The sequence below is a fragment of the Parus major genome, chromosome 4A (assembly GCF_001522545.3).
Source record: "Parus major isolate Abel chromosome 4A, Parus_major1.1, whole genome shotgun sequence".
Taxonomy (NCBI): domain Eukaryota; kingdom Metazoa; phylum Chordata; class Aves; order Passeriformes; family Paridae; genus Parus; species Parus major.
In genome coordinates, this window is record NC_031772.1 from 15637051 (window position 1) to 15665015 (window position 27965).

The 27965-nt window shown below is 38.0% G+C and overlaps 1 protein-coding gene across 6 annotated transcripts; it reads right to left on the minus strand.

Annotated features, from left to right (window-relative positions):
• Window positions 1-1142: 1142 nt before the first annotated feature.
• On the minus strand, window positions 1143-27922 carry TEX11 (testis expressed 11). 6 transcript variants are annotated; one of them, XM_015626376.3, is made up of 29 exons: window positions 27797-27922; window positions 27512-27699; window positions 25453-25537; window positions 24196-24275; window positions 23561-23641; window positions 23359-23478; window positions 22349-22429; window positions 20040-20125; window positions 18656-18713; window positions 17795-17890; window positions 16280-16361; window positions 14845-14923; window positions 14020-14171; window positions 13221-13306; window positions 12188-12325; window positions 11798-11900; window positions 10616-10740; window positions 9741-9826; window positions 9557-9610; window positions 9077-9117; window positions 8401-8487; window positions 7267-7337; window positions 6583-6699; window positions 5689-5761; window positions 5153-5302; window positions 4059-4167; window positions 3018-3138; window positions 2496-2660; window positions 1143-1470 (listed from the first exon to the last, which is right to left on the minus strand). In XM_015626376.3, the coding sequence occupies exons 1-29, from the start codon at window positions 27825-27827 to the stop codon at window positions 1399-1401; spliced, it is 2817 nt and encodes a 938-aa protein (XP_015481862.1). In that variant the 5' UTR covers window positions 27828-27922; the 3' UTR covers window positions 1143-1398. The 6 variants fall into 6 exon arrangements, with proteins under 6 accessions (XP_015481862.1, XP_033369899.1, XP_033369900.1 ...); XM_033514008.1 differs by having other exon boundaries at window positions 1143-1943; XM_033514009.1 differs by lacking the exon at window positions 5153-5302.
• Window positions 27923-27965: the final 43 nt, after the last annotated feature.

Sequence of the window (27965 nt, forward strand, 5' to 3'; positions counted from 1 at the left end):
AAGATATGCAGGAAGAGATGAGTACTATCAGCAGGGTCTGAAACTTACCTGATCCAGGCTCTTCTGTGCTGGCTGTAGCATAAAAGAAATCAAACTGAGCATCTCCAAGTAAAAAATTCAAACCATTCTGGCTGTAGGCAAACCCACATTTAGTGCTTGCTGCCTTCTATGGCTGCATGTAATTACCTCCTTCACTTGCTGGGAAAACGTGACCTTTCTCAGCAGGTACAGTGTGACACCTTTACCTGTTTATGTGTGTGTGCAAGTCAGAACTGAGCAATAATTAAAGGCAGCCCAGCAGGCTCCAAGGAGATACTGCAGGCAGGATGGATACCTTTTAGTTTGTGGCATCATTTAGAGTCCCCCACTGCTGTGATGCAGCATAGATCTCCAAAACTGACTCCAGAAGAATTTTCTGTGGCATCTGAGACCTGGATTTTTATGGATTTAAAGGTATTTCTTAGTTAAACAGGCAGCACATTGTGCATTAGATATCTGAAAGCAGTGTCTCAAAGACCCAAACTAGGTCTGGTGAATTGAGTTCACCATTAAATGGAGAATTTACACTAAACAGATCCATCCTCCTGTTAAGGAACTCTCCTGTGTGACCTTTCAGATCACACAGTGATCAGTGGCCCAGTGGCACCACCCCAGACTGTCCCTGCTGGGACCAGAGTCCCTCTGCAGAGGCAGCTCCAGTAGTGGCCCAGTGGTCCTCGTTTGGCTCCCTGCACACCCCACACTCACCCAGGATTCCTCACTGGCTCCATCCCAGGTTTCCCACAGCCAAATCCCAGATGTGCTCAGACTTGCTGAGCACCTGCCTGGCCCAGGGTTCAGAGAGCTGGAAGGGAGGAGTGCAGCCCTCACAGCCCCACCAGTGACAGCTGCAGCTTCTTCCCTGAGCTCAGCAGTGCTGGTTTTTCTATTCTGAGGGACTGTGAAACCAGCAAACAGCTCTGAATTCTTGTCCCCACTGAAATGGACTGGAAACTAAACAATCTGATAAATATTTATGCAGCAAGGCAGCTATGACAACCAGAGGAGATGGAATACTTTTTAAAGACTTTTATCGTGCTTACTGCTATTTGCTACTAAAAGCAGATATTTAAACGAACCTTTTACACAACAGCAGAGGCATCTCATGTAAAAGTTAAATATTTATTTCTAACAGTTAAATAGCTCCAGAGAATGAAAATTATTCCCTAGAGGAAAACAATTACATTTATTGAATAAACACTTCCTAAAAAGCACATAACTTCTTTGCCAACAAGAAGGAGATCCTGGTTTCTTTTCCACTGCTCCCATGGCCCCGTGCCTTCACAGAGCTAACGGCCTCTCATTCAGCACAACATTTCCAAGAGAGACTGCTTTTCTTTTTTGTAGTTGTGGCTGTCATTATTCTTCATTTGGAATAAATCCTTTTGCTCTGTCCAGCTTGTCCAGAACCTCACTATAAAGGCCAACCATCTGGAGAATATGAGCACCACAATTGTCAACAAGGATGGATAAAAATGCATCAATTCAACCAAGTGACAGAGAACAAAACCAAGGGAATAGGTGGAAGACTACCACCAGCTTCTAAAACTTAAATTTCAAACTGATGTAAAGATTTTTGACACAGGTTAAAATACAATGGTTTTTAAAAAAAAGATCAGTGCAACCTAACAAAAGTTGTTTTATTTACAGTCATAAAGCATAGTTTATATCTGAATCTTGTATCAGTACATAAACCTATTAACCAAATCACAGACATTGGGAATTAATGTTGAGTGTGGGAAAGACTTCTTATTTTCAGCTCTTATTGTCTTAACTGATGCATTTAAAATGGTGTAGGAGTTACAGCCAGCCCCTTGACTGCTCAGCTTGTACACAAGAGAATGAGTGGTGACACCAGCCAGGCTGAACTGGGTTGCAATCTAGACAGGAGCAGCAGCCAAAAGCTGAAAGAAAAAGTTTACTTGTGACAGAGTAAGAAGTGTCATTGCAAAGTATCACCTACAAAGGTGCTAGCCTGGAAATTTCTCCTCATAGGAAGTGGCTAAGCTGTACCTGAGAAGGTGAGCTTTACTGATTATCTTCACACCGTCTTAAACCTTATAAATAAAGACATTAGATTATGCTAGAAACCAAGCTTGAAAGTATTCACATAACAGCTGATTTAAGTAAACTGGCACAGTACCTTGACTTTAGTTAAAGCAGGCAAAGGTACAAGGCTCTCCCATGGCCACAAACAGAAGTTTATTTCCAGTCACCCATTTATATCACCCCTCCAGTAAAAGAGTGCTACATTATTCTCTCTGTTGTCTATCAAAACTTTTCTGGCCTCACTTTGAGAAAATCTTTTAGCACCAGGCTCTCCCAAAATATTTAGATACCATGATTCTCCTGAAACTCTAAAGATCATCAGCAGTGGTTTCTTCACCCAGAGCCACATCTCAAATTCAGGCCAGACATCCAATCTCACATCCTCAAATCCCTCTGTGCACACTTACATGGCCTTCATAGCTTTTCTTCAGAGATCCTAAATGATTGAGGAAACGCATTCCCAATCCACACCACTGCTCAGCTTCCTTGTATTTACCAACAGTATACTGAAATATTCCTGTATTCCAGGCTCTTGTCATCAACCAAAGGATCTCCATCTCTGGGTAAGCATCCTGAGGTAGCAAATAAGCAGCAGCACCTCATCAGAGAACAATCTTCACCTCAAAACTGACAAGTCAAGGAGTTTAATTTTAGAGTAAGAAAACAGTTGGGTTTTTTCCTCCTAAGCAAAGGGAGAAAAAGCTCTTGCAAAAACCAAGGAAATAGATTTTAATTTTTTTTAATACAGTCCTAAATATCCAAGACATTTCTTTTGAGGTTATTTCAGTGTATCTTTTACTGAAGAAACCTTAGCAGCTCCACATATAATACTATGTAATGCTAATTTGACTAATTATTCTCAGGCTGAGAATTTTTTTCAAACATGCTCAGGATCATCTCCCAGTCTCTTGGTTTCCTGTTCAACTTACTGTGCTGCTGACTACACTCAGAGCATCTTCAAAGTAGTCCCACACCTCCTGCAGCACACAGGTATCCAAGTCTGTCAATCCAGTCGGCAAAGAAATGTTAATCAAACTGTGTAAGCACTTGCTGAGGATTGAAAGAGAACAAAAGAGGAAACATTAAATACCATGTGCACAAACAGTTTTTAGTATCAGGAGCACACTGAGTTATGTCTCTATGATTGTCAGACATGTCTACCTTGGTGTCTGCTACACTCATATTCCTGTAGCAGAAACATGCATTTTCCTACTATCAGATCTTATTCACACAAACTATGAAAAGCCAGAGTCAAAATCAATTATTCAAAAAATACTTAATTATTTTCATTGCTGGTCTCTACAGTAACACAGAAGGAAAATCACAGTATTTTCTAGGGTGCTACATATGACAGCAAGAAAAAAGTACTTTTTCTAACTTCACCAACAAGAGCTACATAGACAGCATCCTCAGAAAATCAGTAACAAATACAGGGCTCAAAAACAGCTCTGTCATTCTCAGTGTGAAGTGAGAAAGAAAATACCAACAGTTGCCTTTGCCAAGTGCTTACTTCAAGGAACTTGGAAAGGATAAGTAACACATAAATATGCTAAATAAATCACATATGTACTATGTGGCATCACTACCTTACAACCCATAACTTTCTTCTCAACCCTTAATTTCTCTTCATTGTCTTTGAAATACCCAGATCACTACCATAGACTAACATTTGAAATAAACACCTTCCTCACAAGAAAAAAACAGAGACCTCTTCTGGATCCAATTATTATTTTCCTTCCTCGATAGATTAATTTATTGGAAACAGGACCGTACCAGAAAATAAGCCAAGTAAACAAACTGCAGTTAAAACATCTGTTAGGCAGTCATCCTTCAGAGGTACATTGGTTGGCCAGCAAGAAGTGGAACCCTGCATATAAAGTAAAACCCACTTTTTTTTCAAATTTTAGGCTTTATTCCCTGTCAGCATTTCCAGTCACAGGCTCATGGCAAAGCTATGTGATAACACTAACCTAAATTTCACAGCATCAATGACAGCCTGCTTTCTGTGAAGGTTTAGTGCACTCTTGAGAGCTTTCTTACACAGTACAGGATACCGAGCTGGAGACTCCATTGCTAATGCTTCAAAGTAAAAGAAAATAAAGAATAAAAGATAAATTACTGAAGTTGGACTTCAATCTCATAGGCCACTAAAATTAACTACAGCGTGTTGCCATATTCCTTGTGAAAAACAACTAAAAAAGATCTGCTTAATGGTCTGGTCACAAGCTGGTGTTTCTCTCCCTCTTTCTCACTAAGAACACCATCAGTGAGGACAAGGCAGAAGCACAGCTAATTTCATAATTCACTGCTGTTTACCTCCAGTGCAGTAATAGAAAAAAACTCTGGTGGGGGGCACTGTCTAAAGAGTTTTGTTAGTCTCCTTGAACAGAAAAATCCAGATGGAAACCTTATGCAGGAGCAGGATTTCAGAACAGTGTTTCCAGGTGCTGGAGTGTACTCCCTCAGGGCACAGAGAACAGAAGGTGTTCATGCAATCCTACAGGACACCCACCAAAGACTTGCCATGGTAGTTCTAAATGTTCCTCATCTTTCTTGGATCCTGCTCTAGATTCTCAAGCATGTTTTTATGACAAGGACTTTGTGATGGAAGTATGGCACAGTGTAGAGAAGTGCTATTTACAAATTGTCTATAAAAACTTCAGGTTGAAACTTTATCTTAGTAGCATAAATAAAAAGCATCTATCCAAAGTCCACAACCCAAAACTTCTGTACTGGGACATGAATCAGTGAGGGTCACTCTCTGGCCATTGCCAGTTTGGTGCATGCAAAGTTTATCTGAAAAACCCTTTCCAGGCTTACAAGCTATATGAGTTTCTCAGGGTCTAGAAATGGAAAGATATCACAACTTTCTGTTTCATCATCCATGTCATCTGTCATTTCAAAACACAGCTCTCCTAACATTGCTGAGATCCTAAGCATCTTTGCTTCAGGACAAAATATATATGGTTAGACCCATTTTCTATAATCCTGGCCACCTCAAAAGAACAGGAAAGAGAAATGAAACCCTTTTTTTTGTGACTTGAAGATCTATAAAAATCCTTACATGCAATGATTTCAAGTGTCTTGATCTCTATTTGTGGTTGCTCCCAAACTGACTCCATAAGATTGTGAAGTGTTGGATCATTCAGTTTGGATCTTGCTTCAAATTCATAAAGCAGCAACAAAGTGTCTGTTGGGTCTTTAGCAAAATCTCCTACAGAAGAGACAGGATTGCCTGTATGTAATGATGAATTTTCTCAAAGCCATACATAGGGTGTACTATGAGGTATTTTTGTTTCCAACAGGCAGGAAAACCATCAAGGTACTCAGATTTAAGTACTCAATTTACTGTTAAGTAGAGCAAGTGGAATTTGCCATTCAAGGAATATCTAACAGAATTTTTCTACCAATATCCTACCAAGAAAAGTGAACCATGCATCTGCTAGGCTAACAGTCACTTAACACCTCAGCTTTTATCATATTGTCATCTACCTACTCCAACAACCTCCATCTGAGACAGGAATTCCACATGCTCTGTATTTTTCATCAATATTGTGACTAAGAGTTGCAAGTGCTGGAAACAAACACTTTGTAGCTTACCTGTTAATTTCAGCACCTTCCATATCTCCTTGCATGTCTGAAGATGTTGAAGGGCCTGACTAAAAAACTCCGTCTATTTTACAAAATTAAGTAAGTTATTTTTGTCATAGTTTTAAAAGCAAAAGGAAAAATTATGTCAGGACTAACTATAAAATAAATTAAGAATCAGCCTATTTAATAAATCACCTATATCAGTTACTGGGGTTTGGGGATTTTTTTTCTGTTTTTCAGACCTCCTCATCTCAGACAAAGCCACTTCACACTGAAAGAACCATCCATGTTCCTATGGGACACAACTGTTTCAGCTCCCAAGCATAAAATAGCTCTATTGAAACAGAAAAACCACTAAACGCCACAACACAAGTTGCTGTGCATTGCCCTCCACTGAGTTTTCTACAATCACTCTATACCAGACTTCTGTACTTCCTTCACAACCTCTGTGTTTTCCTTAATCTTCTTACCACAGTAAGCACAAAGTCCTCTTCCTCCCCCCCATAAACAGATGCATGCATAAAAACAAACAAAAAATAGTGAGTTTTATCACAACCACAGTGGTAACTGCTTTCAGCAACAGCAGTAATTGTCTTTCTGACTAAACCACATTTAGCAGCAGACTCCTTACAATATATATCTTGTAGATTGAAATTCCTCTCAGAATATACTGCCAAGACTCTTTATTGATACAAACCAATTCAAACATACTGAACTAATATACAGAGATCCAACATTTACAATTGTCTGGAAAGGTGCAATAATTCTAAGTAAATATGAAACATTCCCTTGCTTACATTCTCAATATCCCATTCTGAGTGAAAAAACTAGGACTTCAAAATCAAAAGGAAAAACCAGTGCTACACTGGTATATCCAGAAATAGTTATCAGGCTTTGCCCTACCTGTTCTGAAGGTGTTATTTGCTGTCTTCCCATTTCCAGATCAACTGCAGCTGCCATTAACAGGCATGTCTTCTGAGCAATTAGAACAGCTTTGTCAGAGGGACAAAACTGGGACAACTGACACCAAAAATAGGAAAAGGTAATGAGAAGTTTACCCATATAAAGCAATTTGCTTGTGAACAGATGACTGCTGACCCTCCTCTATGACACTTGCAGGAATCAGTCATGAGTAGTATATATTCATATTGTAATTTTACTTGTACAATTACACAAAAGAATTATTTAAATATAAAGTGTAAAGCAGACTTGGACCCCCCTCTCTACAAGCACATACAAAACTGACAGTGTTGGTAGAAGTCCTGCATAAAGATTAGGACTCAAGGACTTAATGTTTGTATTACTGATACAATTTACAAACATCTGAATCCATTTATTTTAGAAATTTCACATTGAAGTCTTAAGTTTATTACATTCTTAAGAAACAGAATGTGAAGTATGACAATAATACACACATTTTATATTACAAGTCAATATATTACAATCTCTTTGTGACAAAAATGCTCCATCTTCAGAGCATACATGCCTGTCTCCATGGAGATACCCAAACCATGGATGTGACTTCTAGAAGAACTAGACAGATGAAAATATTCCTCAATTAGAAACACTATTAGCAACAGTAAATACCTTGAAAGACAGTACAAAAAAATCCCTCATCTTTTCAGGGCTGTCCTTGAACTGTACAGCTAAGTTCCAAGCTAACAAAGACATAAAAATAAAGACTAGAATAAAAATCTGCACTGCTACATGTGTGCCCATCTAATCTCTAGCAATAAGTAGTTCACATCCTACAATTCTATTTCTGAACCAATATGTCATCAACAGCTTATTTAACAACAGCAAGAAATACTGTTACTAGTGATTTGTTAAGATAGCCAATTCATGCTTTCAAATTTTGCCTTGATAATTTCACCACAACCAAGAGCCCATTCCAGCACATTCCCTGCCAACAAAAGCATGAACTGGGAAAAACATTTTCTTACATTACTTAGCAAAGCTAGCACATGAGTGCAAGTGTTGAACAGTATTCCTAAGACAAATAAAAAAGGAAAAGGAAAAAATCCCACAACACCTTGAACCATTCCTCATTTTACCCCAGCAAGGTCAACTACGTGGCAATTCAGCACACAATTCTGAGTAATAAATGGATGAGCATCTAAAGGCAATCAAATTATTTATGCATGAGAGCTTGACCCAATTAAATGTTTAGATTCTACAGCAACTTTCACATTAATTTATTCTATAGGACACGTTTTTACAGTCTCTGAATTGTTTATCCTGAGTGAGAATGCTGCCTTTGAAAGGTCATGATTCCATTCATGCTCATGTCACTCCCCTTCCTACTTGCTACTCTTTCTTGGAGCACAGTTACACTGTGAGCATGTGTGCAGAAGCAGACATCTTCTGATACTGATTGCAATTGTTTTCTCTCCTGTATGCTCTGACAGAAGCAAGAATCTGAAAAATTGGTTCAACTTGTTACCCTATGCTTATATTTTTATTTATAGAGAGCAAATGCACTAATCCTTTACCAAAACAGTGTAACAAAGACTACAAAATGAGGATTCAGAGAAATACTATGCATAAATCTTAGGGCAGCCCCATGGAAGCTGCTTTTCCCACTAGAAACCACTTTATCTGTGATGATATTTGCTGTTCAAATCACACAGTCTGTAGTTCAAGGCAAACTCCAGGGCTCCTGATTTAAAGGACCAATAAAGACAGAGGAGATACAGTTTAGATTTTGAGAGAGAAACCTACCAACTTTTCTAAACCAGTGAGCTTCAAGGATCCTCATGTCCCCTGTAAATTTCTCTTCGGTGAAAGACTCAGCAAGTTTCTTGTGAGCTGCAGAAAACATATAATTCAATACTGAAGTACCACTTTTGTAGCAGAATAAAAACATTTTCAAGCTGAATCCCTACACTACAAAACAGAGGTTTCCAAAACACACATGTAACTCCTGATGAAGACCTATTCTCACAACTTAAATCTAATATTCTTCAGAAAGCCCTGTAAAAAACAGCAAAAGGTGCCTCAAAAAGCATTTTAGAGAAGATGCCAACAAGTACTGCTCTTCTAAGTTTACTGACATTGAAGCCTGATGCAGAGGAGTGTTAGTTAATTTCAGAAGAAGGGGGTTTAAATTAAATTACAAGTTTTGAGGCCTTTCTTCTAGGAACCTTTTATTGATTTAATTTTCTCTTAAATCTCTTCTACTTGCAGCAGGACTGCAAGGTTTTGATACCTGTGGCACAGAGAGCCAACTTCACAATACTATTTAATCTCCAGCTTTAGGTTTCATTGGTTTCACTGGGAAGTTGAGAGCCTGAACTGAAATAAGGAATCTAAATATTTATTGGTATGAATCTAATCATATCATAAAATGTTTACATATGGAAGAACTCCAGAAAATGCAAATAAAACAAAAACATACCTAAGTTCAAGTAAGTCAGCATTGAGTTGATATCTTCATCTCTAGAATGGATAAAAAATTTAGTTTTAGAAAATGGATTAATTTTTTTCAACAGAACACATTATTTATGTTGGAATGTATTTTCCCAGTTATGGATAGATGCACTCTTCTCACTCACTTTCACTTTGGAAAGATATCCCACTAGTGTCAAAGTTACAGAGATTGTTTAACTCACAACCTCCATTAAAAATACCTAACAGGCATATGCATTAATAAAAGAAGGTGGCAAAGAGCAAATATTTAAAGAAAAGTTTATACAAGTTGAAAATATATTCCTATGTGACGTCATTAGGTCAAGCTAGGAAGTCATCTGGGTAAACTTTTACCAGCATAAAAAATAATCTCTTGATTACTCTACAAGAAAAAAAGCCCAGAAAGAAAACATTACACCATTTGAACAACATATCCACCATAAGAAAATGGTTTTCCAAACAGACCCACCTTTTCCCTGCATTTTCTGCCAAGACTTTTGATAACATCAGACGGACCAAACATCTAAACATGAGAAAAACAAGCAATGAAGAAACAAGATTTTTTTTTCACTGGTGTACTTTGCACTAATTTTCCTGAAAGGATCCCACTTTTCTTCCTTATGTTTCTCCTTGTAAGTATATTGAATTCTTACTTTAAGGCTGGAAATAATTGTCGGCAGTCTTGTAAATGTTCAGACAAATACTCCAAAGCTTTGATAGCCACAATTTGCTGGTCATTCTGAAAAGAATTAAAACATGTTTTGTATATGCTGCACTACCTCAGTTACCACAAAAAAACCCAAACCAAAACAACAAAAACCCAAACAAAAACAAACCCCAAAGCAACCACATACTCCAAGTCTGTGCAGTCCAGTAGCAGGAAAATGAACAAAGGACTATGCACAGAATTGCCTGGGAGTGCAGAGAAAGCTCTAAGGAGAGATCATATGATTCCCTGCACAAAGAGCCTGTGGCAAGAGCAGGACTAGTACAGGTTGGTAAGGCTTTCATGCCTCACAGGGCTGGAAACAAAGCCCTGATAGCTGAAATGCAATCAGCCACTTCAGACAAAGCTCAGGCCACCAACCAAGAGGCAAACAGGAGGGACAAAGGACTTTCATCATGAATTTATGTGTATTTTATACACAGCTTCCCCCTCTCACATCAAAGATCAATTCCCAGAGGCAGAAGAAGAATGTGACTTTTTGCTAAGGAGAATTTTACAGAAATATACAATGTAATATCCAGATGCTATAACTCAGAATTCTTTATTTTTCTGTCGAAGTTTTTAAAGATATCACTTCTTTCTATGTGAAAATAATTTCTACTTTGCATTACACAACACATTTGAGTGAGACCTTTGTTGTGGTCTATGAAATACTAAGAAATCTGTGAAATACAGAGAAATATTAAAACTAGGCCAGGTTAAAGAGGTTAAAGCTGTCCTACTTATATTAATATTAATAAAGCAAAGTAAAGACATTTACAATTTATAAATTGTAATGTTTTACAACATTAACTGCTCTACCTCTAAAGCAATTTGGGCAGCTAAACTGAAGAGGTTGCTGCCTGTATTTTTATCCACTCCCAGCTTGTCTTCATGTTCTGATGGCTTTTCTGCTAGCTTCCCCATTTCAATAACTGCTTCCATTGCTGAAAGAGATAGAGGGAAAAAAACATTTTTATAGAAGCAATTGGAAGGTGGAAAGTTCTACTGTTTTAATGATTTATGAAAGGCTATAATTTATTTTTTATTTTTAATGAGAAGCCAAGACAAGAAAACCTGACCATACCAGCACTTCTCCACAAATACGCATTTCTTCATAGGGAGGCACCAGAAAGCCTTCCAAGCTACTTATCTAAGGAAACAAAGATGCCATACAAATGATACTCATCTCACATCCTTAATTTTGTGCTGCTAAGTAACTGTTTGTTACCAAAGACAGAAGACTTTCTCTAATACTTTGTCTGGGCATCATTCCAAGCTCCCACATCTTGGCTTATGCTAAGTGTGCCACTGCTTTTATGTTCACACTGTGCTGTGTTTCCCACTCTATATTATGTGAACAAATTATGCTGTCAATAGAAGTTGTATAGAGAATAATTAAATGGCAGAGAACTCATTGGAAAATAATCTCTGCACATTACTCTGTATTCTAAGTAACTATAGATTGTATTTCTCAATTTTCATTACTTGAGCTAAGATCCTCATTAAAATATGAAATGGTAGGTTATTATAAAGCAGAAAGAGACTACAGAGATACAACATTCTGTACATCATCTCAATAATTTATGTATTTTTTGGTAACTTCAGGCTCCATCTGTCCAGAGAAATTAAGAGTAGCAATAATGGTCCCCTTAAGGTTCATATTGTATATGCATACTAAAAACTATAGAATGCTTCTCACCCTGGGATGCTAAAATAGCTTCTGCCCATGGGAGGATTATCCTCCCTAGCCAGAAGCTCCATCCAAATGAAATCAAATACAGCAATGCACTCTGCCTCTTACATACTGTGTAAAAAAAAAATAAAATAAAAAAAAAATTAAAAATCACACTTTTACAACTTAAATCTCTTTCATTTCAGTCATTTCAGTAATTTTCAATGACTTTAGGGACCCTTCTTTAGCTACCCTCCATTGTGTCTTTCTCAAGATTAACAGTCCAAAGCTTACTTCTTGTAGTGGACCCTTTAACTTTCAAGTTGTACCTTTATCAGTATTGTTCTCCATCACTGCAATCTTATAGACACTGAACTTAGTAAAGATGCTGTTTGGATCACACCTCTCTGCTTGTTTAACTGCCTCTTTAGCCTATTCACAGAAGAGATTAAAGGAAATCAGTACAACATCACCTTGAAATTAGTATATAATTTGCAATAGAAAAGAAATAAAAAGATATGCAAAATGTTAATGGTTATGTTGTTGCTATTTATAGAATAACTCAAGATGTTTGACAGGGCAACATCTGCCCTTGAAACAAAAGTGGTGAGACCAGAAGACAGCAGCAAAGGCTGACCAGAAATGAAAGAGCCAATTCCTCAAAAACAAAAGCAGTGCAAATAAAGACATAACTATGTCTACATATGTACTAAATATACCTTGTCAACTTGTTTCAGATGAAGATAGCAAGAAGCCATGTTCCTCTGCAGCTTAGCCAAGTTCTGATCTATCTGCCCTGGTGTATAGAAGCTGACAGAATAATTGTACCAGTGAAGGGCTTCAGAATAGCTTTTCTCCTAGAAAATATAAAACTCAAACAAATATGGCTATGTTTCGGTAATTAAACTGCCTACGTCTTTCCAGTTTTCATTTGTTTTAAAAAGGTCATAGCAAATGAAAGATTTAGATAGTCAAGTATATTCTTGACCTTCAGGCTGTTCCAGGTACCAAATCCAACCCTTTCATTTGTTAGATTTCATACAGCTGGTGAGGTCCAGCCCTCTAATTTATCTAGATACTGTGAGGGACAGTATGCAAAGCTTTACTGAAATCCAAAGAGATGACATCAACTGGCTTCAGCTGATCAACAAGGTGGATGACCTTGTCCTAAAAGGAAATCAAGTTTGACAAGCAGGACTTCCCCCTCATGGACTAGTGCTGGCTGTGACCAATGACTGCATTGTCCTTCAGGTGTTTTTCAATAACTCCCAGAATAATCTCCATAATTTTACCAGGCACTGAAGTGAGACTGACAAGCCTGTAGTTTCCAGGGTTGTCCTTCTTGCCCTTCTTGAAAACTGGGATAACTTTTGCCAGCTTGCAGCCAACTGGGACATCTCCAGATTCCCAAGACCATTCAAAAATCATTAAGAAGCCTCACAATGACACCAGACAGTTCTTTGACTACTCTTGGACGAATCCCTTCAGGCCCCATAGCCATACAGGAACCAGCTGGAGCAGGAATTCTTGTGTTAACTGTTCCCATGAACAAACCTTAAGATAAGGCTACCTGAAACTTGATTTTGTAATTGAAAACAGCACCCAGATGGATGAAAATAGAACTAGTGCCAGCTGGAACAAGGCTCTTAGTAACAGTTTGCACTCTAACCAAAAATAGACATATCAAAGAGGTCAGAAAAAGATTTTCATTTTCACTGATATAAATAAGAACACTACTACTTGCTCCCAAACCTCATAATGTTTGGCAGCTCTGTCCCACAAGATGATGTGCAGCTGATTCAAGGCTTCAGGCAACAGCTGTTTCCCAGTATAATGACCTGAAAAGATACCACAAATCATCACTTTACAAGAACTTTAGGAAACACACTGAGAAGCATCTATTCTACAGCCTGCAACAAAAAAACAGGGACACAGCAACAGTTTCAGCTAGGAGCCAGTGTTTCCTATCCTATTTAGGAAAAAAAAACCCCAAACCTATCAATCAACCAAGCAAAACCCAAAATAACACAGTGGGTAAGAGAAAAATATTTTCATGCTTGAACAATGTAAATGTAGCTCTTGCTCATAGCTTGATGCAACATGAAAAAGGATTTGTTTTACTGCAGATCTGGCAGTCAAAAAGTACTACAGTGCTACAGGTGCAACAGACCTGAAAAACAAACTGTTATCCAGCTGCTCAAACAAGGATATGGAACCTACCTTATACTGACAAACAAAAATAAATTGGGCTGGATAGACAAAGTATTAACATTACACAGAACTCCTGGTTAATGTTTCTAATCCCACATGTATCAGTCAAACACAGACTACACTAAGGAGAAATTGGTATAGCAAATGAATTTAACCCTGAGCTTGATCCTGAGTGTCATTCAATATGAAAGTTGAGAGCTGCCAAGTAGAAGAAACATAATGGAAAACAGACACAGAGAAAGAAAAGTGAGAATAAGCAAAAAAAGTGAAAATTAGAATGCAAGACCTTAGCCAACTACATCCAGCTTTCAGTAAATAGCAGTAAAAGATGGATACAGACCTATAATAACTTCTTCAATCTTTTGCTTAGCGAGCAGCTCCCTCTTATTCTGCAACAGGAACTCGATGTGGAGCAGGGTAATTTTTCCAAGGTCAGGTGAAGATTCAAATCGTTCAGGAACAGATTTCAGAAAATCAAAACCAACTGATTCCCTATTCATAGAGATGCATTTTTAAGAGGCTGCACCAGAAGAGCTGTTAATTTTCCATTCTAGAGATTAACATATTCACACTATACAGCATGTTTGTCATTCAATCACACCGACAGAATGAATCAAGGTATGAATTTGTTATAGTTCATCTATTCAATGGCAGCTTCCTCTTACCACATGCTTCTTCCACTGTATTCAAAAGAGTTTATTCTTCACATTTGCATCAAGATACAAGCATAGACATACATAATCATGATGGAGCACTTAAGAGGGTAAAATTTCATGCCTCAATTTATTTTGCAGTAACTTGTTATCCTTCTAGTGTTTTTCCCAATAATGATTCTAGGGCTCTGAAGTCTTTCTGATGGTTGGTTAGAAGAAAGATGTCAGTCTGATGATTCCAGACATATATTAAAACTACATAAGGAATCTTAATCATTCCAAAGCAGGTCTACAGCACTGCAAATTGCCACTACACTTATTTCACACCCTGTTCTGTTGCTGCCATAATCAGGATCTCCTTGATAAAAAGAACAGGCTCCCTCTCAAAACCTTTCACCTCACCTCCATGAGCTTTTATTTGAAATAAAGCTTCATTGTATAATAGATGTTCTTTGCTTATAAAAAAACAACTCCAAACATTGTGTTTACCCCACTTAGAGATGCTTTCATACCTTCCATGCTCCAGCAGCAGTTTGGCAGTATTCAAACAGAAGTCTAAAGACATCTCAAGGTGCATGAATTCTGCAAGAGCTAGACAGAACACAAAGCACTTGAGATTATATAATCAACTTAGACACTTAATTGCTCAATTTACCACTTATCTCTTACAGCTTATTTGAAAGACAGAAACAAAACTGAAAAAAAAAAAAAACCCAGCAATTCTCTAACAGATCTACAACAAATGGAAGAATAATATCTATTTTGCTTTGACTTTCCTTTGACTGTACAGTTAATGCAGTACTACAGAAAGGTGACAGACTGATAGCTCTGGAGTTCCAGTCCTCTCTTTCTTTAAACAGGAACAGTATAGGTTTTAGTAGAACAATTTTTTTGCCTCAAGCTGCCTTCTGTCAAAATATTTCATCCTTATCCAGCAGGAACAACCTACCACTGAGGTTAGTGCTCAGGCTGTGTGGTATCACATTGCAACAGGAACTACTTCAGCATAATGCCCTTAGCATCAGCTATCAGATTGACTGCTGCTGATAAGCAGGTATCAGTTTTACACCACTCAGATAAAGCTTTAAAGTTGTTATTCTGTGCTGAAACGTCTATAACAAAATAGATACACTTGTAGCTTGGATGAGATTAGAGAAGGAATACCCAGGGACATGACTGTAACAGCTGTTAAGAGAAACATTTCTAAGGCAGCTGATACAAGTGCACAAGATTTTTGTAAAATACCTAAAATTTAGCAGGAATTTTTACTCAAAAGACAGAGAAGTTGCAGTACATGGACACAACACTTCTCTGCCAGCCATACAAGAAAAGAGACATCCGCTCATTAATAAACTGGCTTGAAAAACTGATTGGAGGCTTAGTGTTACTAAACAATAGCCAAGTGTGTTTTGATAGGCAACTCCATGGTTTCACAATTCAAACTGCAGAACACAAGTCAGCTACTGTATGTTTATTTGAGACTGTAAGTTTTAAATAACTGGCTGCTTGAAATCTGGCTGAAAGTCTGCAGAGGCAATGTGGAGTTACCATTTCTGCTAGTCTGGCAGCATTTAAACCCCTCAGCTCTCTGAAACAAACTCTTTATCACATCCTACATTTCTCAGATTATTCATTACACATCTGATGCTTTCCAACCATGAAAAGTACAAACCCTCTCTTCCTTAAGTTTTTTTTTATTTATGAAAATAAATTTCTCTGACATATTAATTATCTTTCCTATATTTAAGTCTCCCCAAAAACTTGATTATCCTCTCATTTCATAGCAGAATCAGTTCTGTTCAAGTGATAAATGTGAGGAAAAAGGAGAAATAGCTAATAGCTAATGCAGATTCTGCCAATAACACAATATTTTTTATCTATGTATGACACAAGCAGTCTTCTTGTGCAATATGACCTCACTGTGAAACCTAGGGAGAGCTGTGATACCTGAGTTGATATCTTCATCTGATGCTCCACTCTTAAGAAGAATTTTAACTTTCAAAAAAAACCCCGCTGGATGCAAATTCTCCTGCACAATATAAAACAATACATTATTTGGACAGCTCTTTGTAGAACACAGATCCTGTGAGACTACAGCACATTCATAATACAGACAAATATTAAGGAATCATATACTCCCCACTGTAATCTTCAGCTCCATTTTAATGACTGAAGCAAGTGGTAGGCAACTAATGCAAGAATTTCTTCCTAAATGCGATGTGCATCCTTTTTTTTCTTACACTGCCAAAAGACCACAAGGATAAGAAAAGCAAAAGATGTAAAATTCTCATTTTGTCGTGGCCCATTTTTGATACTTTTAAATAGAAGCTGAACATTACTGAATGATAGAAACATTTCCTGCTTTTCTATGTGTGAATCAGCTGGATTAATCTAGAATTAATATGAGCAGATTCAAAGTAGTTAATAAAAAGAAGAAATTCAGGGGGCAACAACAGTAGGAGCAGTTGGAAACATTGAGGACTGTATATTAAAGCTCTCACTAAAACAGTGCATATTTCAGGTTCTAGAATCAACATTTTATTCTGGTTTTCCATACCCTCACACAATATCAAAATGTACATTATCAAAAATTATAATAAAAACACTTTCTGCCTCAAAAAACTTTGCAAAAGTACACAATGAAAGAGGACAAAAGGCTTAGATACTCTAGTAGCACATTATTTGCATGACTAAAACACACTGCCTTTTATCCTGATCTCATGACCATGTGCATTATGATCTGTCTGTATATTCAGGCAGCATGCAGAAACTGAATTTCAGCTTCCATTTAAACAAAATTTCATACTTAAAACTTGTTTTGTACAAAACAGAAAATTAATTTTTTTTAATGATCAACCAAAGGCAAATAGGAAATTTTCAGATTTCATTTACTCCACACTGACCTGAATAGATAGAAGCACAAAATTAATTCAAGTCTCTATGGGAAAAAGAATTTGTAAAGGATCAAGAGACCTTACTGTAATGGCTGCTCAGAGATATATGAATTTCCTTCAGGGTAGCTGGTATGTTTAAACACCTAATTTTTAACGTCTGATTGCGTGCCTCTGCCTGGGTGTTCCTTTGGGGATCCCCCATATAATGAGGTAACAGAAATAATTTTATTCTTTTTGCTTTAGCTATGGCTTTGTGGTTGTCCCAGCTGCCTGAGTCAACTCCCACGTCTGAGAAATTGTAGTCACACTGTCATCAAAGGACCTTCCTATTAACACATAGGAGGCAGGAGGACAGTTCTACTTCTACATGCGAAAAAGTATTTCACTACAAAAAATAAAAATAGCTGGGAACACCGAAACACCCATAGGAGCATGGAAACATAAAGCAAACACACCTCAATTTGTTGTCCCAGATAACACACCAGTGATTAATGTGGTCCATATTAGCATGTCAATAAATGCTTGAGTTTCACCTATTGCAATATTTAAATAGAGCAAAAATTATTACCTGATTTGCCAAGCTTATGGCTTTCAATGCTTTGTCTAGGTACAGACTGCAATCCCACTCAAAATAGGTCGTAGCTAACAATCGCAGCACTTTAGCCTGGGAACAAAAAATAGCCACACATAAACATACATATGAACACAAAAGACTTAAATTCTAAGGTCATGAAAAACAAAAGTTCTTTGAGTCCAAAAAATTCCTGCCTGGTATCAGTCATAAAGTGATTTCTCATTTCTGAAATATATCCAGTCTGGAAGCAATGCAGTACACACAGGACACGAATCAACTAGAATTCAGAAAAAAACAGAAGGGTTGAAAGGAAAATCAAATAACTAGAAAAAAAAAAAGGAGGAAGAAATTGAAATAACAGGAGGTACACACTTCACAGAAGAAAACAAACAAGCAAAAAAGCAGGACAAAGACCCACATGATGATGGACTTCAAATATATAAATTATTTACATAAAGAGGATGAGATTAAAATCTTCATATCCGCAGTCAGAAGAACAATAAATTGACTTCAGAATGAGACAGAGAAACATCCATCACAAATGACACAGCTCAACTGATGATGTATTGAAAGAGAATAGGAATGGAAGAAGAGATAGGTTTTGAGGATCCACTTCAGCCTTACTTTCTACACTTTGATTTCTGTGAAATAGTAGAATCAAATGTGATTTAAAGGTGCTCATCAGTGACTGATGCTCAGAACAACTGAACTTGAAACTCTGCCAAACTTCATAGCAGACTACTAAAAAGGAGACCAAGACATCACTGGGCAGGTTTACACAAAAAAGATAATACAGTGGAGTCAGTTAAAAAAAAAATACTCCTATTTGTAAATAGAAATTTCTCTATTTCTTACCTGCATTTCTTTGCCAACAGAATATTTCATGTCCATCTTCCCAATGTCATAACTCTGGCTATCAATGATAAATGAAAGTTAAACAGGATGACAGAGATAAATTCAGTCAGTCTTCAGATTCTGATCCTTTCCCACTTCCTAAGCAGTTAAAAACCACATAAATCACACAAACTAATCTCAGTAGTCACTCTTACTAGAGAACAGAAAACTTTGGGTTCTTTCTACCTTTATATTAAAAATTGTACTCAATCACTTTCTTCAACCTGTTGCAGCACATTCTGTAACCTCTTCTATTCAAATATTTCAGTGGGTTTTATCAATTAATTTATCAATTATCAATCAGAGATTCTGAAGAAACAACTGTTTCCATTCTCACCTGACACATAATACGGTAATACACAAAATCTATACATGACTGGTCTCCAGACCACAGCACATGAATAGCAAAGACAGAACCTGTAACTCATGATTCCCCATTCTTCTTCTAAAAGTTAAATGGCAGAACAAAGAACCACCCAGGAGAAAACACAGTGGTAATTCCAAAAAACCAGATTTGATTACAAATGCTGTGAATGAAGAACTGTTAGAAAGAAAAAGAGTAACTGGGCTCTTGTTTTCTAAGCTAATATATTCTCAGACCAGGGAAATCTTAACCCACTAGATGGAGCCACACTCTTTCTCCAGATTGTTATCTGCACTTTGCAAAGCTTTATTTCCTCCTCAAATTTTGTCATCAGGCGTCAGTATTTAATTTTCCACAAGAATAAAATAGAAAATAATCTCCAAAGCACCAGCTGTAACTAATTCTGAGCATTTCTACAAATCCTCTTTGACAACATACATGACCATAATGATTTTGAATTTGATCTGTTGCCCTTAGTTTTCTTCTAACTATTTAAAAGAACAAGAAGACATAAACACAAATTTTCTGTGTTGAGGCTGTGTAGAAAGGCATGAGGATATTCTTCCTGATAGCCTACATTTCCTCACCCTTAGTGAGGATCCAAATAACAACAGTTATTTGGATCCTACTCAAATCATCTCTACCCATTCCTTTTTCACCTTGATGTTTGTGCCTTTCATCAGTCAAGAACTCTTCAGAAAACTAATCTCTTTGGAGGAAGTGCTAGGGAGAGAATTGGCAAGAACCACTGGAAGATGACTTTCATTTTAGTGGCATGAAATCCATGTGGGAAAACAGATACAGATTTTAGGCAATAGTGTACAACCATGACAAAGTATCTGCTCAGATAATTTGGTTCAGCTAAAATCTTGTATCCTCACATTTTTAATGAGGCCTCTACTTTCTCATGCTCCCCCTCTCCTTCACACATATTTTTACACCTCAAAAGCAGGGATTTTTTTATTGATTTTTGCACATTACCTGAGCCAGAAGGAGCTCTGTTCATACCTCTTCCATTCATAGGTTTCCACTCCAAAATTGTAACAGAGGATTGACAGGTAACAGGTCTGCAATAAAAGACCCCTGCTTCTAAAATGTTCTTTTAAAACACCATTAGATCTATAGCACTCCAGTCTCAGGTTCTTTAAAATGCATTTTACTTTCAAGATATATCCACTGTTATCACATCTGGCCTTTTGCAAGGGGATACTGAAGATGACTAAAATGGAATCATTAATTGGGTGGGAAAGTGAAGTATCATTAAGCAGTCCAGGACACACAAAACAGCAGGATTTTTGAAACACATGAGGAACACAGAGTTCCTCAATAAATCATATTGAAAGCACTAGAACTGTGTAAATTAAACAATAAAAAATAAAATTTGAGAGGAAAGACTGTAATACTATAACCTTTTTTTTAAAATAACAGAAAGTTTTACATAATTAAGTGAAGAGGACTCTACCCATTTCATGGCAGGCTTCTTTGCAGTTTCTCTCTGAGGTTAAAAAAGGATTACAAGTTTTAGAAGAAAACTCCTTTTGAATGCTTGGTTATTCAGAGCTTTATCAGTCAGCCCTGACAACATCAGTTCATAACAACTTGCCTTTCCTTTGAAATGATTTGCAGCTGTCATATGTCATCCAAAAAAGAGACAAAAAAGTCATTTTATATGCTAGCAGGCTGCCAATATTTACATCCATTTTGCCTCTGCAGTATCTTTTTTTCCCAAATATAAATGACGCTTTTTGCAAGGGGCTGCAGATTTCAAATTCTCAGACAAAAACAAGAAGCGTAGCACAATATCTTGCTTCAAATTTATTTTTTTTTGCAATCCAGAGGCAAAAGCATTGACTAGGTATCTGCACAAACACAAAAGAGGTCACTCTCAGGTGTGAAACCTTATTTTTCGCAGGTTCATTTGTGAATGTTTTCTTTCCAGGAGAGAAAGTTTCCTTGAGCTTTGGTTCATAGACTACCGATGAGCACAATCATCTCCAGCTGATCTCTGGTATCACACAACACAACAATCTTCCTGTGATACTCTCCAGGAACTCTCTGGTACAAAGGGAGCCTGGAAGAGTTTAGGATTGAGAGCTACCCAGCAGTGCAAAAGTTTTGGATTCATGCAGCAATCACTAGCTCTTTCCATTTTCCTCCTTTTTTAAATACCACTCTTCAAATCAGAAGTACATTTCATCTCTCTCATGACCAGAAAATTTTACCTTGTCTGCATCAGTGCTCCTGGTTTGTGAAGAGCTTTCATCACAAGTTTAATATTATTTAATGAAGGAGTTCAAGCAGAAAGAATTAAATTAATTTAGAATTAAATGAGGAACAGGAATGCAAAGATCCCAGTGAACATTTTCAACAGTAAGAAGTTCTGCTGTTATGATTCAAATCAAAGCTAGACCCCTGCAACTTAGTCACCCAGATGCACTTGAACAAGGCCTGCAGAAGACAAAAAGCAATGTAAAATCAGTTGGAGTTTAATTGGTTAACAACACAAACAAACTCCAACCATGTTTCCCATATTTTTCTTTGAGAATTTGCATCTTCTCCTTTGATGCAATTACCTGTACCAGAGAGACAGGAACAAAATGTTTCCTAAATATTGGGAAAACATGTAAGCAAATGAAAATAAACATCAGGAAGTTTATTCTGATATAAATATAATAAACTTTTATCTTTGCAAACAAAAAACTAATCTGCATATGATAGTTTGTTTTCTCTGTGAGACAAGAACTACAAAAACCACAATTTAGTGTAATGGGAACCCTCCATTCATAGCTCTACAGTTTCATGAAGATGAAGATTAATACTGATGGTAGTAACAGACTTGCATATGAAAAACTTTGTAACTCAACTCTTCTCTTGTCCCATCTGTCCCCAGACAAATGTTCACGTGGCTACAAGATGCAATATACAAGATCAAGATGTAAAATGCAGCTGGTTCTGTAGCAAGTAGGTGGTATACTCAATTTCTAAATTTCAATTTAGAAATCTTTTTGCCTTGCTTGCTGATTTGTCTTCTCATTTTTCAGGAAGAGTTTATCATTCTATTTCAAGTTCTAATCTAAGAGAAGCAATAAAAAAATGCACTTTGAAAAAAAACTCTGCTGTTTCCATGCAAAATTTTTTACAAAATCTCAAAGAGGCAACCAGCCACAGAAGAGATCTTCAGCTCAGAGTACTTTTCAAAATTTTATATGGCACATGTCATTTCTTAACATATAGAGAGGAAAGTAGGTTCTCAAAGTTTGGAATGATAAAGAAGGGAAGATTTCACTTACTTCTTTTGGCAATTTCATCAACATATCTTTGCAGCGCTGCACGCACATCACTGCTTTCTGAAAATCCCCTTGAGCAACTGCCTGAGAAAGCAGCAGAGCATGCCAACAAACTGTTAGTGTGCAATTGGTCTTTAAAATTCACCAGAAACCTCATTCTTTAAAACAGAACTTGGGTTTTTCACATGCAATAAAGCTAGGTTTGGGATTAGGTATCTGACCTTACAGTGAGTGCTATAATAATTCTGTCTATTTCTCCATACTGCCAGATGACATAGAGATCCAGAAAATCACTGCAGTCCTTAGGTAGTGTGCAAAGGCCAGAGACATAGGACAAGATCATTCACACATTAAGATGACTCAACAGATCAGCAAAATTTATATCACCTCTCCTTTTGTCTCCATGATGAAATTAAAAATATGGACCATTGCTTTGTCCTATTTAGGGCAGCTCCTGAGAATTTTGGAGATAGCACTTCCCATCTAGATACTGATGTCAGTAGTGTGATCAACAAATGCAAGAAAGTACATTCTTTGTACTTGCACTCCTATGTCTGTAATACTCTGTAGGACTGATATAGTTCTCAGACACTTCAGTCAGGCAAAACATTTCCTGTCAAAACCTAGAATTTCTAAATTACATACCTTAAATTATAGTTATTTGTCTTGTTCTCCAGTCAAGGACAGGACACTGTTGGAATTGACCCATTTATGATTCATACACATAGCTGTTTATTTTATAAACAGCCATGACAGCCAAATCATAAAGCAACAAATCTGAACTAGAAGATATAAACACCACTGCAAGAATGACTGCAATAAATGAGGGAAATTAAAAATCATTAAATGATTGCAACACTGAATGAAAATATGAGATCTGCTATCTTACACTGAAGTGAAGGAAATCTATCCCTCAGCAAGTCCTCAATGCCAAGCATTCACGTATCTAACAACTGGGTTAGAGTTTCCCTCTATACCTCTAGTGGCTTACAAGAAAAACTGAGAACACATACTGATTCAGCTTGGTAAGAGAGTACTTTAAAAAGGCTCTTCTCCACATCAGCTCTGTGTACTTGAATATCTGCTTCACTCTCGCTCCCCTTCCTTAACTTCACATACAGCTTTTCTATACTCTGGAAAACAAAGTGCAGGCATCACCCACAGAACTTACAAAAAAGTGTGTATGCAAGAAATCAAAACTGGGAAAGAACTTACACTCATGGCATTCTCTAGAAATCCATCTGCAAGACTAGCTTTTCCAATATCTATCCATCCTTTCCCAGTTTTCATAGACATCTGAAGGAGGAAATGGTAAGTCTTTTGTGAAAATGCAGTCACTTTCAAGAACAGCAAGATCTTGTGTCATTTTTGCTCATATCTAACACAGGACAAGGGTATTTAAACTCTGCAATTTCTGACCAGCAACTCTCACTTCTGAATGAACACTCAGACACATCATAAGACTTATGGTGGCCTACTAGACAATATTATAAGACACTGAAATAAATTAATCTCCTGCTCATAACATATTTTACCCTATGAGAAGATGTGGTGGTAACCACACTGTCCACACATTCCTAGCTCCAATGGCTCAGCAAGGTATCCCTCTAAGATACAGGTCCCACTTCAGCACATACTTTGTTTTCTTAGAAGGGAAAAAATGGGATCATCAATCTTATCTTTCCTTAAGTGATGAGAAGAGACAGTCAGCAATACCTCTGCCAAAACACCAGGTATCCTTCCAGAACTAGACATATATTTCACTCCCTTTCCAAAGCAAATGTAATAAGATTTGAAGAATTCCCTGGGGGATCAACTGTATTTCATTACTCACCCACAATTAGCCTTACCAAAATCTGTCTTCGAATAGTTCCCTCCGGAGGATCGCTGCCTTCACAAAGGCAAATCAGTCTGCAAGCAACAAACCGCACTGCAAGAAAACAGTGCAGGCATTCAAAAGTTTCCTCTTCTCTACTTTTTTTTTTTTTTTTTAAGAGAAAATCAGGCCCTGCCATATCTGAAAAACTGTCTGGCATTTTAAATCACAAGACAGAAAAATCTGAACGCTTTGGGAGTCAAGGCAATCTGAATTTTAGCCAAGACATTTAAAATTGCTTTTCAGACAGTAAGAAAAAAAAATATTCTCATTAAAATACCTATTAAACAATTTAGAGAGAATTTAAGTTAAATACATGATATTCAAAGACTTAATTACATTGCAGGTGCTTACAGTAACATGTCCTGAAAGCCTCAAAATAGCCTTCAGCAAAATAAGGAAATTAAGTTTAATAATCTTTACAGTTTCAAAGTAAAAAGCAGAAATATTTTCAGGCCTTCCTTAGACATCAGGCATGAAAAAGACACTACTAAATGTATTTAAAACAGCCTACCCTGGCCCTTCAGCCGTGATCTGAAAACATCACACTCTACTTTGTATCAACTTACCCTTTTCCCTTTACCTGGTATAATTTTATGATGAAGATTATACATGATTTTGACTATAATCCCTCAGGACAAGAATTCTGGCTTGACACTGCAATCCCACAGAATCACAGAAAGAACATACTGAGGGAAAAGCCCATTTCTGCTTTCCCCCAGTCCTGGTCCTGGCCCAAGAGAACCCACCAGCTGTGTACCTGGCTAAAGCAGGTCAGTGAAAAGAGGGCTTAGAATGTATCTGTATCTAAACATGGATAAGTTACATTAAAAAAACAATCTCACTTGATATAAACTGACCAACAGTCTAAAATTGTTTAAAATGTACACCTATGTTATTTCCATATATTTTTAGACTTGAACCACAGTACCAAAAGGCAAATGACAGCTTCCTTTGGTCACATCACCTATTTACTGGTACTCTGACATCTCTAGAAAGAGGAGTGACAAGAATGCCGACACTGATTCTGTGTCACAAGAAGATAAATATTACATGAGGATGCTTCTTCTTGAACTGTTTATACAAGCCCACTGATACATTTTGCTCTTCCTAGCCCATGTCTGCAAAGACCCAAACAAATCTACAGCACTACTTATGTGCCTGTCAGCAGTGTTTCATTTCCATGCTACAGCACACAGAACACATTTAGGAAGGTGCAGCATATACGTACACTTGGCTCTTTGCTCATCACTGATAACAGCACCCGTGTGTTTGGTCACAGTCCAGTTCCACAAGCTGATTGCACTCTCTTCAACCTGAAGAGGAGAATTCCACTCAATTTAATTTTTTCCTGGATATGAATCCCATTGAAATTTTCTACTGGAAAAGAAGCATCTTTCATGTGTTTTACAGGAATGGCCTCTCCACATGTTTAAACAACTCCCTTTTACACCACAGTCAAAGGTGAGAGTTTTCCATCAAACTGTCACAGGATCCCACAGGGACATGTTGGACAGTGACCTGAAAACAGGCATGCTGAACGGATCATGTAGCATTTCTTCACCTAAAACCTGAAGGGGTTGGAAAAAAACTCTAAGAATCTTATCAGATTTGAGAATTATCCGTAGTAAGGCTTCACCTCTTTTGCACATCAAAAAGAACACTAAGTAGCTTAATTACCTTAAATATCTACACTGGGGAACTTCTGATATTAGCAAACAAAGAACAAAGGCTACTGTCTATATACTCTTGTTAAAAAGATACAGCACTACATAAAGGCAATCGGCTGCTTTAGCAACCCACCCTGAGGGGCTGCATTTTCCATCACTTTATTCTACTTTTCATGACAGATCTTGCCTACAAATACACTCTTGCCTATCTAGGAGAGAGTTCATAGCCTCTCTTCTTGAAATGGCCAGATTACAAATTAACGATTTCTCCTTTCTTCAAAAATAATTTAACCTGATTCAGGAAGAACTGAAGGATACCACTTTTATGCTCTTGTATTTCTTTACACACTGTACTAATGACACTTTCTGTTACAACACTTACTAACCTATCTTGCTCCTTGTTGCAAATTTAGGACTTCCAAAATCAGTGTTCCTTAGCTGATAATTGCTACTTATTAAATGTCTCTTGAAAATATTATTTTCAAGGAAGAAGTTGGATAGTATCTCAGCTGGTCTTTTTCCTTATTTCAGATTCATGTATTTCTCTTTGAAAAAGGACTTCTAAGGCAGATGTTTATTGTTTTCTAAGTATTCCTCTAGGAGAAACAACCAAAAGGAAAAAACAAACACTATAAACAACAACCTGGTAAACTTTTACAAGGACTGAAAAGGAGTACCTCCAATATAACACTGTGTATTGGAATATTGTTTACCAGGCAGTTAAAATCACATGTTTGCTTGTTTTCTTCTTCCTTGGGTTATCTGCTGTCACTATAGGAATCCTCAGAGAGGGTGAGGACCTCTCCTCTGATCCAGTACCAAACTCTTAATGCATCAGTGGTCTCTGCTTCCATTTTTACTTGAAATTACAACTGGATACTACTATTAATTTGAAATAATAAATAACATTATCAGTAACCAGCAACTTTTTCCATTATTATCATATAATGGTTTGAGTTGGAAGTGACCTTAAAGTTCCAACCTCCTCCCACAGGCAGGGACACCTTCTATGCCAAGTTGCTCCAAGCACTGTCCAATCTGGCCATGAACACTTCCAGAGATAGGGCAGCTACAGCACCTCTGAACAACTTGTGCCAGGGCCTCCCCACCCTTACAGTGTCTTACTAATATTTAATCTAAATCAGCCTTCTTTCAATGTAAAGCCATTTCCCCTTTTCCTAGCACATCAAGTTCCTTCTCCAGCTCTCCTGGAGCCCCTTGAGACACCAAAGGTGCTCTTAGGTCTCCCCCAGAGCCTTTCTTCTCTTCTGGCTGAACTGTTTCCCCGGAGAGGTGTTCCAGCCCTTCAATCACCTTCGTGGCTTCTTCCAGCAGGTCCACACCCTTCTGATGCTGGTGGCCCCAGACCTGGACTCAGTATCCAGGTGGGGTCTCATGAGAGCAGAGTCAATGATACACACACTTTTACATTCACGATCACCATTTCGCATTGACTTTGAAAAATAACATTTCCCAGTTTATTTTGGACTTTCACACTACTGGGGAAAACGACAAGGAAAGTAACTCTTTTCTTTACATTTCAGTAGTAATACACGTTTAGCTTCACCGCAAAGGGTGAGAAGCAGCAGCAGCTGGTGTTTACGGAGCTGCAGCACCAACCTGGGCCAAGGCTGTGGGGTGTGAAGCACATGCACCCCCCGTTTCTTCAGACAGGCTGGGAGCGGGGGGCTCTCCCTCCGCCACTTTCCCATCCTCCTGAGAGATGGTCTCCGCCGCCTCGAACAGCTCCTCGGTGAGGGCGGCAATGCGGGACGGCGCCTCTTCCTTCAGCAGCTCCCGCACCAGCGCTGTAGGAGAGGAGGAGAGCGGAGCGTGACACACAGCCCAACATCAGCCGCCACTGGCGGCGCGTATGGGGAAGGGAGAGCCCGCGACCCGCGGCACCTTCCACGGCCGCCACCCGCGGCCCCGCCATGGCCCCTCAGGGGAGAGCTCCGCGAGGGGCGCGGAACCGCAGGAGCGGCGCCCCCACACTGCGCGTGCGCGCCGCGCACCCTGCGCGCGCCCCGACCCAGCGCTCCCGCCGTGCTCCCGTGCCGCCGATTGGCTGCTC